The 13,619-nt window shown below is 35.0% G+C and overlaps 2 protein-coding genes across 4 annotated transcripts; one reads left to right on the forward strand and one right to left on the reverse strand.

Annotated features, from left to right (window-relative positions):
• Positions 1-843: 843 nt before the first annotated feature.
• LOC131150430 (amino acid transporter AVT1I) lies at positions 844-3,994 on the reverse strand. Of its 2 annotated transcripts, XM_058101148.1 has the most exons (4): positions 3,491-3,881; positions 1,829-2,436; positions 1,456-1,548; positions 844-1,343 (listed from the first exon to the last, which is right to left on the reverse strand). In XM_058101148.1, the coding sequence occupies exons 1-4, from the start codon at positions 3,648-3,650 to the stop codon at positions 1,275-1,277; spliced, it is 930 nt and encodes a 309-aa protein (XP_057957131.1). In that variant the 5' UTR covers positions 3,651-3,881; the 3' UTR covers positions 844-1,274. The 2 variants fall into 2 exon arrangements, with proteins under 2 accessions (XP_057957131.1, XP_057957123.1); XM_058101140.1 differs by having other exon boundaries at positions 844-1,548; positions 3,491-3,994.
• A 6,117-nt stretch (positions 3,995-10,111) lies between these two features.
• LOC131150441 (aquaporin NIP2-1-like) lies at positions 10,112-13,598 on the forward strand. 2 transcript variants are annotated; one of them, XM_058101157.1, is made up of 5 exons: positions 10,112-10,367; positions 10,735-10,965; positions 12,597-12,794; positions 12,891-12,952; positions 13,108-13,598. In XM_058101157.1, exons 1-5 carry the CDS (start codon positions 10,230-10,232, stop codon positions 13,343-13,345), a joined length of 867 nt encoding a protein of 288 aa, XP_057957140.1. In that variant the 5' UTR covers positions 10,112-10,229; the 3' UTR covers positions 13,346-13,598. The 2 variants fall into 2 exon arrangements, with proteins under 2 accessions (XP_057957140.1, XP_057957145.1); XM_058101162.1 differs by lacking the exon at positions 10,112-10,367 and adding an exon at positions 10,498-10,593.
• Positions 13,599-13,619: the final 21 nt, after the last annotated feature.

The following is a 13,619-nucleotide window of genomic DNA, read 5'->3' on the forward strand; positions in this document are numbered from 1 at the left end:
TCCAGCGAGTCTAACCAGCTAAAAAAGAGAGAGCCTACCCATTTGTTCTACATAATTAGGCAAACGCCAGACACAGCTCAACCATCCATTGAAGGAGACTTCAAAGGAGGACATCTCAGTTAGAATTCGTCATTTTTTTTTTCTTTCCCAAAAAACCTTCTTGGAAAGCTGATGGGGTTAGCAGGGACTTGGGTGATGCGTGTGTGAAGCTTCATGTATGAGTGTAACCCAGAATACATTCCTCGAGTCCTCAAGTAGACCCAGCTTCTTGGTTTTAGTCAATGGGGGGACTGAAAATCCTGATCAGGCCAGGGCTTGACGAGCCATTAGTTGGTAAGTAAACAAGCCCGCCATTGTTGAACCTGACGGCCCATCTAAGTTGAAGTTAGCCTTTTGTTGGATACTGCATACTTTCCAGCCTTATCCGAAAACCTTCATGGTGAATTCTATGGTCAGTTGTTGTCTTTATTATTTGTTTATATTTATTTTTCTTAGCACGGCACGAAGAGAAAAATCAAGGTCATCCCACAAGGCTTGATGCAGAGCCATACAATGTGTTGCAGCCTGCCGGGGAGCACAGGAAGTTCCCAAGGCTATCAGGGTGTCAGTGAACTCACTGTGAGCTGTGGTCCGACCTGCCGCATAGATGTTTGCCTCCAGACCCTGGATGGGTATATTATGGACTCTTCTGGACAGAATTCGCATCAAAATTTCAGGGAAATAGTAAAGCCAAGATGCAAAGAACTTCAGAGCACTGTTTGATGGGCAAATCTACACCATGGAACAAACTTAATGATGGAGTTTTAACTGAAAAAAATTAAAAAGCACCATGCAACAAAAAAGTTATAAAACTGAAATTCTTATATTAGCAAGAACTCCTTACATAAACGGATGGACACGAAAAAACAAAAAAAAAAAAAAAGAGAAAAAGAGACTCTAGCACTTTACAATGCCTAAAATGCCCGATTATTAGTACATCGAACAAAAGTAATTACAAAACTGAAATTCTTCCGTTAACAATAACTCCTGCACTTACAGATGCCTTATTATTTCTAGGAGAGATGTGTAAGTGCCAGCGATTACAATTGAAATACCCATTAACATAATGCCGCATATAATCATTGATTCAAGACCAAAACTTCGATAATTGCCTGAAATCTTCAAGTACCATAAGCATGGCAGTAACATTGAAGCTGTGACACTTAAAAAGGCTCCAACCAAAGACATGAGATACCCGAAAAATGGCACAGCCAAGGCAACAATAACTGTGCTGATCACCAAGGCAGTTCTGATGAAGTAGCTAAAGGACCTTTTCTTGTCAAAACGTGGAAAATATCTTTCAACTGCGTTTACAATTGGCGTGCCCATCAATGCATATTTAGATATGGGATTGACAAGGGTGGTAAATATTGCTACCTTCGAGCTAAGCTTCTCAGTTGGGAGGTTGAGAGTTACCTGTGATTCTACCTTCGACCCAAACATTAAGTAGCCTAAAACTGCCATTGATGCATAGCAAATGGTACAGAAGACAAAGCAGAAGAGCAAGACCTGCAATGAGGATCAACTAAGCAATTCAAAATCCCAGCAACCCACAAAAGAGAAGCTAATGAAACAACATATGAACCTAGCTTTGTATTTTCACCTCTTCCAATTGAGAAAAAAAATTATTTTTATTTCACTTAAAAGGAGAAACAACAATCCAGAAAGGGATTATGTCAAAGAAACAGAACGAATTCTTGTAAACACACTTGAGGAGAAAAGAGAAATAAAAACACATGCTTGCTTTACCGAGTTTAAAAACTTGGGGGGTGCAGGGACCTTTCTTTACCTTAGAGAATTGACGCTTGTTTCGCATGGAAGTGTATAGGGTGGGGAAAACAGGATGGGCACAATAGCAAAATGCATATAAGCTAGCAGCTGTAGAAATTCCATTCAAATTCAGAAGAGTTCCCTTTCCATGGAATCCAATTCCATCAAATGTACCAGCCCACAAAATTGACCCAAGGATGATAATAGAAGCCAAGACTCCACTAGCAGATATATAAGATAGAAGGCTGAGGCTATATAACCAAACTGTAGGCAAAATAATAAGGGCCACAAATATCACAAAACTTTGTCTTCCACCAATTCTTATCCCTGCAATCTCAAATCCCATGTCTGGAAATAGATTATATAAATTATCCCCTTCTAATATCAGGAAACCGGTCACAACTAAGTAGAGCTCTGTATTCATAAAGAATGATGCCACCATCCTTCCTTTCTTCCCAAATGCAAATTCACCAATATCAGGATATGTCTTGATATTTGTGTCTGCATCCATGCATCTTGTAATTAGCAAGCCTGAGTAGAAGGCCGAAACAGCAATTAACAAAAGTAGAATCAAGCTCAACCACCCTCCTGATGATAAAGCATACGGAACTGACAGTATCCCAACTCCTGAGAATCAAACAAGATGAAGTTTAGTTCTCCAGTTCTTCCACGATTCAGTAGGCGGCTAAAGAATAACATGCTTGGATTATCTCTAACGAGCAATGAAAAGAAAATGAACAAATACACACTGGCACTGCAAAATTAAAATTTCCAATCAGTGTTTTGAAACGAACTCCCTCTAAGCTTGAGTTTGTTGCCCAAACAATGATGCCCTGATTTTGGTAAAACAAAAAACTGAAGAACTTTATGACCCAACACAATGAGGGACAACTTGTTTTTTTTTTTCTTTTCTTGAAATTGTTCTTCCAAAAAGCAGGATGGCTACACAGTGAGCTATATGGAGCACACAATCATCGCCATCAGTGAGTTCAAGGTATCATGTAATGTTGTTAATACATTGCTCTCTAATTTTATTTCCTCAGATTTTACTTCAGATTCTTCTTTTCCAGGAAAGAGGCGCATCAGTGTGAAAATGTAAAGAATCTGCATTCAATTAGTGAAAAAGCACAACCCAAAAAAGCTCTCTTTTTTTTTTTTTATCTAATGGAACAGGAGATGCAACAGATATCTGATAGCATACTCCTTGCACACAATGAACCCAGACTTTTGCGCAAAACAAAAACGAAAAAGAAAAAAGAAAAACAATCACCTTCCGCAACGCATTAGATCAAATAGCAATTTGTGTTCTCCCTGAGTTCTGCTAATCTATATTTAAGAAGAACTAAACCCATCTTCTTCTTTTTTATGTAAAGTGAATAAGATGAGACAGTTTAGAGTTATTTAGGAACAAGAATCCAGAATTGCATATGCCATAAGGGTAAGCTCACGGTTCAGGCCTTTTTTGAGACAAACCCAGATTAATTTAGCCAAACTAGAACGAAAGGGCCGGGGGAAGAGAGAGAAAGGAGGCAATGAGCGAAGAAAACATCTGCCGGCAAACCCTAAATCAACAACAAAAGGGTCCGCCGGGTTCTTGCAAAGCAGATAAGAGTGAACCAAAGTACACAATATAATGAATATATTGACATATAGAAGAACATGAAACATAAGTATGGGGAACCTGACAAAGCATTGAGTCCATTGAAGCAAGTTTTAAAGAAAGAGGTGGTGCCCGTATCACGGTAATCGCCATTGGACTCCAAATCCTCGAGGCTGCGTTGCTTTTCATGGTGCACAAGAGGCGCAGCCAGGGAATACTCATGACCCAGTTTGCCTTCCATTGCAGAAATTACAGAGACAGAGAAACAAAGAGATCTTGCTAAGAGAAAATAGATCAGAATATAAGATTCGGTATAGACAGACGCTTCCAAACGAGAGAAGTGGAAGCTGAACAAGAGGCCTTGTTCGAGTCACCTTGCTGGAGGGGAACTCTATGTATATAGATAAGAGGGTGGGGGGAGAGGTTTAATAGGGGCTATATAGCTGCTATACTCTGTAGTGCACCCCAACGTGCAACTATAGATTTCATGAATTTTTTTAATGTTGTAAACGTGAAAACTGTTGACTACGGCACTTCACGGAGCCGCGGAGTCCCCGACCACTCCTCCTCCTCTCTCTGATCCGCATCTCAGCCAACCAAACCCACGCGTTGGATTTGTGGCGGCACCACGCGGTCCAGAAAGAGGAAATTTTGGGTTTTAATTTTAAGGGAATTTTGTCAAAAGAAAATATTTAATGAAAAATTTTAAAATTAGTTGAATATCATATTCAATGTGTTGTAAAGTTTCACACCATATTTTTTTCTTATTTTTAGCAATGCTATATTATTAGTATTTGTAGCCGCTATTTATTATCATCTCCACCATTAATTTAAAATATATATATATATATATCATAATTTTTAACCATATTTTTTTTGTGTTTATAGTTTTTATTAAGGAAAAATTCTTTGTTTTTTGTGTGTTGAAAATTAAATAATCGAAATAAATCTATATGGTTATTATAAAAAAATAAATATCCACTCAAAATTACATAAAACCTTTGTAAGTTTTCCAATTTTAGAGATCCAATAATGTGTAATATTGGCAAAAACACGCATAATCTATGATCACTTGTTATTTCCATTCAAAATATTGACATGTGATTGAGCACTCAATATATTTTTTAAAAAATATTAATACAAATTATGTGTAAAGATTTGTATTTCACCCTATAAGATAGTAGTCTCAACAAGGGTTTTAAAAGGAGTAAAAACTTATTTTCATTAATTTTTTTCCTTTCTAGTGCCATTTATATTTCTTTTTTGTTTTTTTTTCTTCCCTCCTATTTTATCTTTGGTAAGTACAACATTAAAGGAAACACGCCCTTAAAGCATGTTAGTGTCAGAAGAGTCTATAAGTAAACTTAACACACATAAGTTAAGTACGCAAGTACCAACTTGATCCAAAAATTTAAAACTACTGAGTCTTAAGTCCAACCATATATGTAAACACCCATCATTCACTATAATTTTTTCAATATAAAATAAACTCACGAGGTGCAATTTATTATATTACTTTACAAGTTGAGTTGTACATTGTTTCATTACCCAGTCACAAATAAGTGTCAAAATAAAGTTAAAAGTCACAATTTACTCAATCAAAATGGATTCTGAAAAAATAGATTTTGTAAAATATATATATATATAATATTTTAAATATATTTTTTATATTCTTAAAGTATATTGAGTATTTTATAATAAGATACGACTCATTTCTCACATCATATATTTTTTTTATTCTTTGTGGGATTTAAATTCAAGAGGCCTATAATAAAAGTCTCAATGAAGACACTACTTAAAGTACTAATAGTTATTCAAGTTGCTTGATAATATATATCATGCCTCAAATTTTCAACTTTGAATATGATTTTTCTCACCTTTTTTTATTAAAAAAAATTATAGTGATAAACTTGACTTGTGTCAGCTGTTGTCATTCGGACCATGGGCACAAAATGGTCAAGAAGCAAAATGATTACGCCTCACATTGTAGCTTGTATCTCTGGCTTTGTAGGGATGACTATCCTTCTATCGAGAAAAAAAGGGAAAAGAACAAAAACTAAAATAAAATAAGCGAGGGAGTAAAAAAATCAGAAAGGAGATGAATTTGACTGCCACTGGTCTCCACCTCTGCCTGACTACGGTGGACTTTTTCTATTTCAACTTGTCAAGATGCATTCTCTAGTTCACTAAAAATGGGAAATTGAATGCATTATGGAAATTAGGTGACATATTGTGGTCTTACTGGTGAATTATGTCTCCTTCGCTATGCATTGGTCTAAAATACTATTATTTTATGTTGAGTTGGTAATGGAGAGATTTTATATTTATAAGGATGAATTGGGTAGGTTTTAATATTTGTCGTGACGTCCTAAGAGTGGGGGTTTAAAAAATTTAATTTGAAGTCGCCACTAACATATTATTTACCTAGGCGTGACTAGAACACCTAATTACTACTCATTTGATTAGTCATTATAATAAATCTAGGTCAATGAACCAATAATCTCGTTCTGCTTATACCAGAGTTGAGATCAATAGTACAGTTATGCGAGGAAAAGATATTCACACCCCCTAAACACTCGTTCGATGAACAGTACCCAATTAATTATGAATTATCCTCAAATTAAATTGAATAACTTTTAATTAGTTCCTTTAAAATAATTAAATCAATCAATCAATCAATAATTGAATAAAATTAAAACGAGATTAGAATTCTTGGTACGATTTAGGAATGTCTAATATGACCTCCAAACGAAGAAATCTTGTTAGATAAACCTCTCTCAGAGCTAATACAGATGAGTTGCAAAACACCTCATTGTCCTTTTTTTAAATCATAGGGAAGCACCCCACAAAAAATCAAGAAAATCATCACAAAGTATCTTTACAAAACTCTCATATTTTTCAAAATCTTTGTAGAATTTTTCTAAACATTTTTAACATTTTTCCAAAAATTTCTAGGATTTTTTTAAAGATTTTTCCTCATTTTTTTAGTATTTTATTTTAAATTTTTTTTTTATTCCGAGTCAAAATAACTCAAAATATTTTTCCTCACTTCAAAAATTTGTTACAATTTTTTTCCTATTTTTTCTATTTTTTAATGATTTTTCTGCTATTTTTTTCTCTAATTTAAAAAGTTAAGAACTAATTAAAAATTTAAATAAAATAATAAATAGCATAAATAAAATTATATATAATAACGTAAAATCGTCCCAAACTACATCCTCAATGGTCCGACTTAGGATTGGCTTTTTGTCCAACCGATAAGATCGAATTGGTAAGAATTTTACGCCTAACCTGATCCGTGAACATCTCAAATTTAAATTCCTATTATGTCATGATTTGTTACAATGCCTCAACTACCCCTTAAAAAAATTGTTTTGATTCCACATGAAAGAGATTCAATGAATAAAAACAACCTATATGATTGTTATTCATAAAAGAAGCACACCATTTTTCACATGATAATGTATCCTTCCCATTTCTATGATGATTGTGCTTATGGTGTGATAATGAGAAAGGATTTATCCTTGAATGAACCTAAAGGAAAGAATTCTTGGCAGATATGTCATACATGCATTGGAGGACTCTCCTTCGCTAGCTATGCATCCGTCTAAAATACTATTATTTTATGCTAAGCATGTAATGGAGAGATTTTAGATTTATGAGGATGAATTGGTTAGGTTTTAATCCTTATCACGACATCCCGAGAGTGCGGCCTCGAAGAGATGAGGAAATATTGTCCTAGAATCATGTTTGTCCGATTATTGACACCTAAAAGGGAAAGTGAATTGAATATTAAATCTTTTTGTCTATTATTAAATACAGACAATTAGTGAACAAAATAAATGTGCAAAGTTTAAATTATAAAAGTTCATCAAACCAAACAACAACAAACAAACATGCGGCAAAGAAAATATGAAAAACATCATGTCTTACAACTTAAGGAAAATAACATTTGGTTAGTTGAGTTGGTTTTTTTCTATTTAGTTATGCTATTTAATTAATTTGTTATAATGTTCATAAGTTTAGAGTTGAATACTCTCCATCTCCTATCTCTCTCTTTCTCTATTTGGTCTTCTATTACTCCTCCCCTAATCTTCTTCTACTATAATTGTCCTCTTTTCTCATTGATTTTTATTTCCACAATCCTTCTTCTCTTTCATATTTTTCTTATATGAATTACATTCTTCGAGGCCGAAATATTACCCTCTAAATTGAATAATAATAATATCACGTAAACCTAGATCATACATAAAATATTAGGAAGAATGAAGCAAAAAATATAAAAGGTGAAAATTTTTTTTTGAAATGAAACTCAATGAGGGAGAGGGACAATGCATGTGACTGACTATACATCAGATATGACCAGGGCAATTAGGAAGACAACAAAAGTATAAAGCGGTGAAGAACGTGATCAGAAATAGATACATAAAGATCATGTTTATGTGGTGGGTACTTCCCGTACATACTCGTCAATAAGATCCATAGCCCACTGCCCCTACATGTATAATTTTGCATCTCTTGCCCTTCCTTTGACGCGTAAACAATCGACATTGGGAGTGATAAATATGTTGTTGGGAGAGGTATCAATAAACAACCACGACAGAATAATTCTTCTCCCTATATGCAAATAAATATGGTGTATCTCTACTCTTATACGTACTGAAAATAATAAAAAAAATAATTAATCACACCAAGTCACAAGAACATAGGTAATTTTTTACGTGGAAAACTTCTCTAGTGTGAGAAAGAAAAATCACGAGATCTAATCCAGTTGAAACCTCCACTATCAATCAAATAATGAATACACCAAGTCTTCTCTAATTTTAATTAGAGGTTACAAATATATCTCATCAAAATATTAACAATCTTGACAAATACAAAGAGAATTGAAGAGAATATGCCAAATTCGCGGTTACTGTTCACGGGCAAAAATCTCAACTCCAGAGCTCCAAATCTAATCTCCACCGTTCATATTATAGCTCCTTGAGTCGTGAACCTCTCCTCCGAATTTCAGGTCGATTGAACCACAGATGAAGTGGGATCGAAGTTTTGATGAAATTTGGGCAGCATGAGAAAAATTACGTTTTTTCTCTTTCTTTTGAGAAGTGACCACTCCTCCCTTCTCCCCTCTCTTTTTATAACTTTCTTTAGGTTTTCATACTAAAAAATTAAATTTTGGATTTTTAATAAAGCCCACTTGGACTTTTCTCCACATGAAAGGAAATAACCCAGCATATGTTTGGTCTTCATATTCCCCATATGCCTTATTTATCTAGGGACCTGTCCTACCCAAACCTCAATTGATCCCTCCTATAAAAACTCTTCTACCTCGCTGGGTAGGGTTAATTATTCCCTGGCAACCCCAATAAGGCGCATGCCTTCTCAAAAGCTAAATTTTAAAGAGAGAAAAAAAACTTGTACTTAGGATAAATTCAATTAATTTGAATACTAAAATATAGAAGGTAGAGGGATAAACCGGTTATATGTAGTGGATATAACAAGTTCACTCAATGCCTATATACCATGAAAAAAATATATAGGAAACTAATTTTTTTCATTTTGATTTTGAATGAGTTTGTTGTTTACATAGAGACATCCAACAAATGAGTCACAATCCTTATATGTATTGAACTTGAAATTGATCACATGTTTAAAATATAAGTATAGACACGTGAAGAAGTACGATCTTTGTATAATTTTTTAATACATACATGCATACACATATATTAATTAATGGCGGGAAGATGAAATAATTAAAAAGATGATGGTCATCATTAAATTTCCTACAGCGAGCAAGTTAGGGCTTGATTAATTATAAAGTTAAACCAAGGCCATAGGTGGTTTTTTGTTGTATTTTTTCTTACTAGATTAATATTAATTTGGCAAGGGTTAGGGAAATCTCTTTCTTTATGTTCATCATTATTCTTTTTTTCAATCCTTCTAATTTTCTTCCCATTATATAATAATTCCAATTGTGGTTAATTATGAATGAATTATAGAAACCAAAAAAAAAATTTTATGAAAAGCATAAAGGCGAGATACTATACATTAGTCGTTGAAATGATTTATAAAAATATTAATAAGTCATGCTTGCTTAGCTCAAAATGTATCTTATTAAGTGTATATGAGATGCATACTTGGGTTGGGTCAGGACATGCTACCTATTATTGCGTAATTTTTCAAATTCAATGTAAGCCTCCAACATATGGAGGAAGAAGAAGGAGAAGATGATGATGAAGAAGAAGAAGAAGAAGAATTAGAGTATAATGGGATTTGAGAAATGAGATAAGAATTTAAGTAGAGAAAATGAAAGCGTTACGCATATTTATATATAAAATTTTAAATTCTTCAATTATAAAAAATCAAGTTAGCGCTTAGATCGGTATATATGGTTGTGTTGCATTCTTTTGTGGTATGATTAAGAGGAATGTGATGTGTTTGTCGTGACCTTAATTATCTCTGGAAGGATAAAAGAATGCGTGGGCGTGATTCTTTACAAATAATTCACCACAAATCAATAATAATAGTACTCGAGAAAAATGAGTGAACTACAGGCCACACAATCCTTGTTTGTACTCTGGAGGCCCCCGCAGTGCAACAAGCACCTCCACCCACCCCTATACCCTAAAAAATTATTATTATTATTATTATAATAAAGCCAAAAATATTTAAAAGAATAAAACTACTCTCTCCCTTCTCCTTAATTAAGCTATAAAGGCCTTCGGTCGAGCTGCCCATATTGCTTTCAGTGATTTTGCAAAGGATACAGACCAGGAATTAAGTAACTCTATCAGATCCAGAAGTATACATCTGTAGATTAATGGCCACAACTACTGCCAACACGAACCAGGATGAGATGGAATACTCATCAGAATTCCCAGATGAACTGAAGCCATCTGCTTATCATTACGCTTTGAGGTTTATTCAACAAAACTACCCCCCCGACTTTTTCAAAAAGGTATGCGCGCGCACACATATATATATATACACATACATACATCGTTCTATATGCATCTTATCAAAGCCAGCTCTCTCTTCCTCCGTTCTTCTTCTTCTAGCTGATTTTCTTTTTGTTTCTCGGGAATTGAATCGACTAGTTTCCTTCCATGGGCGTACTAGCCATGCAATCAATCATTCATATAACCAGCACGGTGAAGTTGTGGCGTACGAACGTGGAGGAGCATGTATACATCATTGATTACGTTCTTATATAATTAATTACTTGGTTAATAGGTCGACTAATGACGAGATGATGACTAATGTTTCTACGTGGTATGTATAATAAACGTATAACTAATGCATGAGTACTGTGTGTACGAATGTAGGTGGGTGCGGAAATGATAGCGACGTATCTGCTTGTGTTTGTGACATGTGGCTCGGCAGCTTTAAGCAATGGGGGTGATGAAGAGCAAAGAGTGTCTAAACTTGGAGCCTCAATTGCGGGTGGCCTTATTGTCACCGTCATGATCTACGCCGTCGGACACATCTCCGGCGCCCACATGAACCCGGCCGTCACCCTTGCCTTCTCCGCCGTTCGACACTTCCCCTGGAAACAGGTACATGCCTCCGCCTAATTATCTGCTTTTGTGAGTGTATGAATTGAAATTTATATTTCAGTTTCACATAAATTTAAAGTAATATTCAAAATTTTATATTTTCAAACACAACTTGACTTAATAATTCTACCATAACTCTCCAAAGACTACTTGATTTTAATTAATAATCTCATTATTTTTAATTTTTGCGTCAGTTAAAAAAGCCCACACTATAAATAAGAAATGTAGTTCAAGGTCGTGTAAATTTTGTTGGGACATGGGAGGGGACACACGAGTATTGAGGGGCGCATGCAGTGATTACAAAACCCCTAGAGATATATAGCATTAGTGGTTCCCGCAAAGCACAATTTCACCTTTATCCATATATAGGACGGAATTACATATTTGTGATTCCAAGGCACCCATTGGATTTCTTTTGAGAGTTTACCTCGTTGAATTATTAGGAATGTGTCAATGGGTGAGCGGCTTCACCCCTGAATTTAGTGTCGCATCATAGTATCCAAAGTAGCGCGATAATAATTGGAGTCCCTGAGTTATCAAAAAAAAAAAGAAAAATAAAACTACTACAAATTTGTTTTTTTCTTTTTTTAATACTCCGAGGTACATGTGATACAATAGAATTAACATTTCAACCAAGAAGAAAAACAAAAAAGGAAAATAACTACGAAGACCTTGTTCGCCTTTACTTCCATTTTTTCAAATCATTCATGTTGTTAGTTTGGCGTATTATATATTTGTGCTATTCTTACACTCTGTTTATGCCCAAATGTTGAATTTCTACTTGGTGCAAATAAGATATGATTTCAAACTCAAAAATTTTATTGACAAACACAACATATACAAATATTCACTTTATGAGAATTGTGAAAGCGTAATTTTTTTATACTTATGTGTTCATATTTTTCTGAGCAAAAATTTAGGAATGATGTAAATTAACTAATGTAAAAATTCACATGTTTGGGGCGGTAGAAAAATTATTGGGACAATTTTTCAAATAAAAAATTAAAATCAATGGTATATATATATATATATATATATATATATATATATATATATTTTAGGCTTCAAAGCAGATGTCTATCATTTTACAAATGTTGTGGAATCCAATATTGAATGTTGTTTGAGAGAAGGGCCTTCATCGCGGTGGGTGTCTTGAAGGAAGGAGAAAAGCAATTTATTATTCTATATTTTTATTTTTTGAGTATTTCCATAGGATATATATAATAGAAATCACTAGTCAATACAATCATGTGATGGAGAGCCAAAGTATGAAATTTTTCATTAAAAATAAATAAAGTTACATAGAAATGTGTGAAGTCTGGAGGAGGGGCTCACAAGTGTAGGTTCTGGGTAGCAACCTAACTAATCAAAGTATACTTCTTCTTTATAATTGGAAGTTTGGGGATCCATCTTTTAGGGAGAATCAAAATATAATGCACAAGTATATACTATTAAATTTTATATTTATATAAAATATAATATTAAATTCAATCTAAATTCAAAGCAGAAATTCAAAATTCATGCCCCAAAAGCAACTTGAGGTTTAGCTGGATATAATCTCAACCTTAAAAATCTATATATGCCAAAGAAAGCATTAGTATGCCCTTTATGAGTTTGTATGGATGGTGCAGGTTCCGTTGTATGGAGCAGCTCAATTAACAGGAAGCATACTGGCTGCATTTACACTGCGGTTTCTACTGCATCCCATCACGAATAATGTCGGGACGACTTCACCCTCCGGCTCTCACCTTCAAGCTTTGGTCATGGAGGCCCTCGTTACCTTCTCCATGATGTTCATCACTTCCGCTGTCGCCACCGATACCAAAGCTGTACCATCTTTAAATTCTCTTTTAAATTTTCAACCCAACCCCAACCCCACCAATTGCATATATTCAAACACATTAATTAAAGTTGATGCTTTGCAGATAGGGGAGCTTGCAGGTATAGCAGTAGGTTCCGCTGTCTGCATTACTTCCATTTTGGCCGGGTAAGCCGACATATGAAACTAATAAAACATATATTCTTATTATACATATGGGTTTATCGTTTGCTTAGGTGAACATTATTACTATACCTAACAATGGGGAGGTAGCTAGGAGAGCACACTGACTAGGTGCATAGTTATGACTGATGAGCATGCAGACCGATATCAGGAGGATCGATGAACCCGGCGAGGAGTATAGGGCCAGCCGTAGCCAGCGGGTACTATAATGGGTTATGGGTGTATGTGGCTGGTCCCCTGCTGGGCGCACTGCTAGGGGCTTGGACCTACTCCCTCATTAGGGTTATGGACAAGGGCAATCCCGCACTCCATTCACATTCATCCTCCTTCAAACTCCGCCGACTCACCACTCAGACCGACGCTTTCGATGCCGTCTAGCTATCATTCCACATTCATATTCTTTTTCATGGATTATTGCAACAAGCAGCCTAGCTCCGCCTGCCTTAATTTGTTGGTGTTCGGTCGAGCTTCTGTACGCACCCTTGTCTGCTAGTATATGCTCTACTAGCTGTGTAAACTGCATGCTTTGTACTATGGCTGGGACAGTGATGCCACTTATATTTGCCATCCAAAATCTAATTCCAGCTTATATAAATGCCTAGGGCTAGAATTAGAATGAGTTTCTTCTGAATGCTTTATTTTCTCTTTTTTA

The sequence above is a fragment of the Malania oleifera genome, chromosome 1 (genome assembly GCF_029873635.1).
Source record: "Malania oleifera isolate guangnan ecotype guangnan chromosome 1, ASM2987363v1, whole genome shotgun sequence".
NCBI lineage: Eukaryota > Viridiplantae > Streptophyta > Magnoliopsida > Santalales > Ximeniaceae > Malania > Malania oleifera.

Coding starts and splice junctions, on each gene's coding strand:
- LOC131150441 (XM_058101157.1), top strand. CDS start 10,230: ATGGCCACAACTACTGCCAACACGAACCAGGATGAGATGGAATACTCA. Junction 10,368..10,734: donor CCCCCGACTTTTTCAAAAAG/GTATGCGCGCGC, acceptor GTACGAATGTAG/GTGGGTGCGGAAATGATAGC. Junction 10,966..12,596: donor GACACTTCCCCTGGAAACAG/GTACATGCCTCC, acceptor TGGATGGTGCAG/GTTCCGTTGTATGGAGCAGC.
- LOC131150430 (XM_058101140.1), bottom strand. CDS start 3,650: ATGGAAGGCAAACTGGGTCATGAGTATTCCCTGGCTGCGCCTCTTGTG. Junction 2,437..3,490: donor TGGACTCAATGCTTTGTCAG/GTTCCCCATACT, acceptor TTTGATTCTCAG/GAGTTGGGATACTGTCAGTT. Junction 1,549..1,828: donor ACAAGCGTCAATTCTCTAAG/GTAAAGAAAGGT, acceptor TCCTCATTGCAG/GTCTTGCTCTTCTGCTTTGT.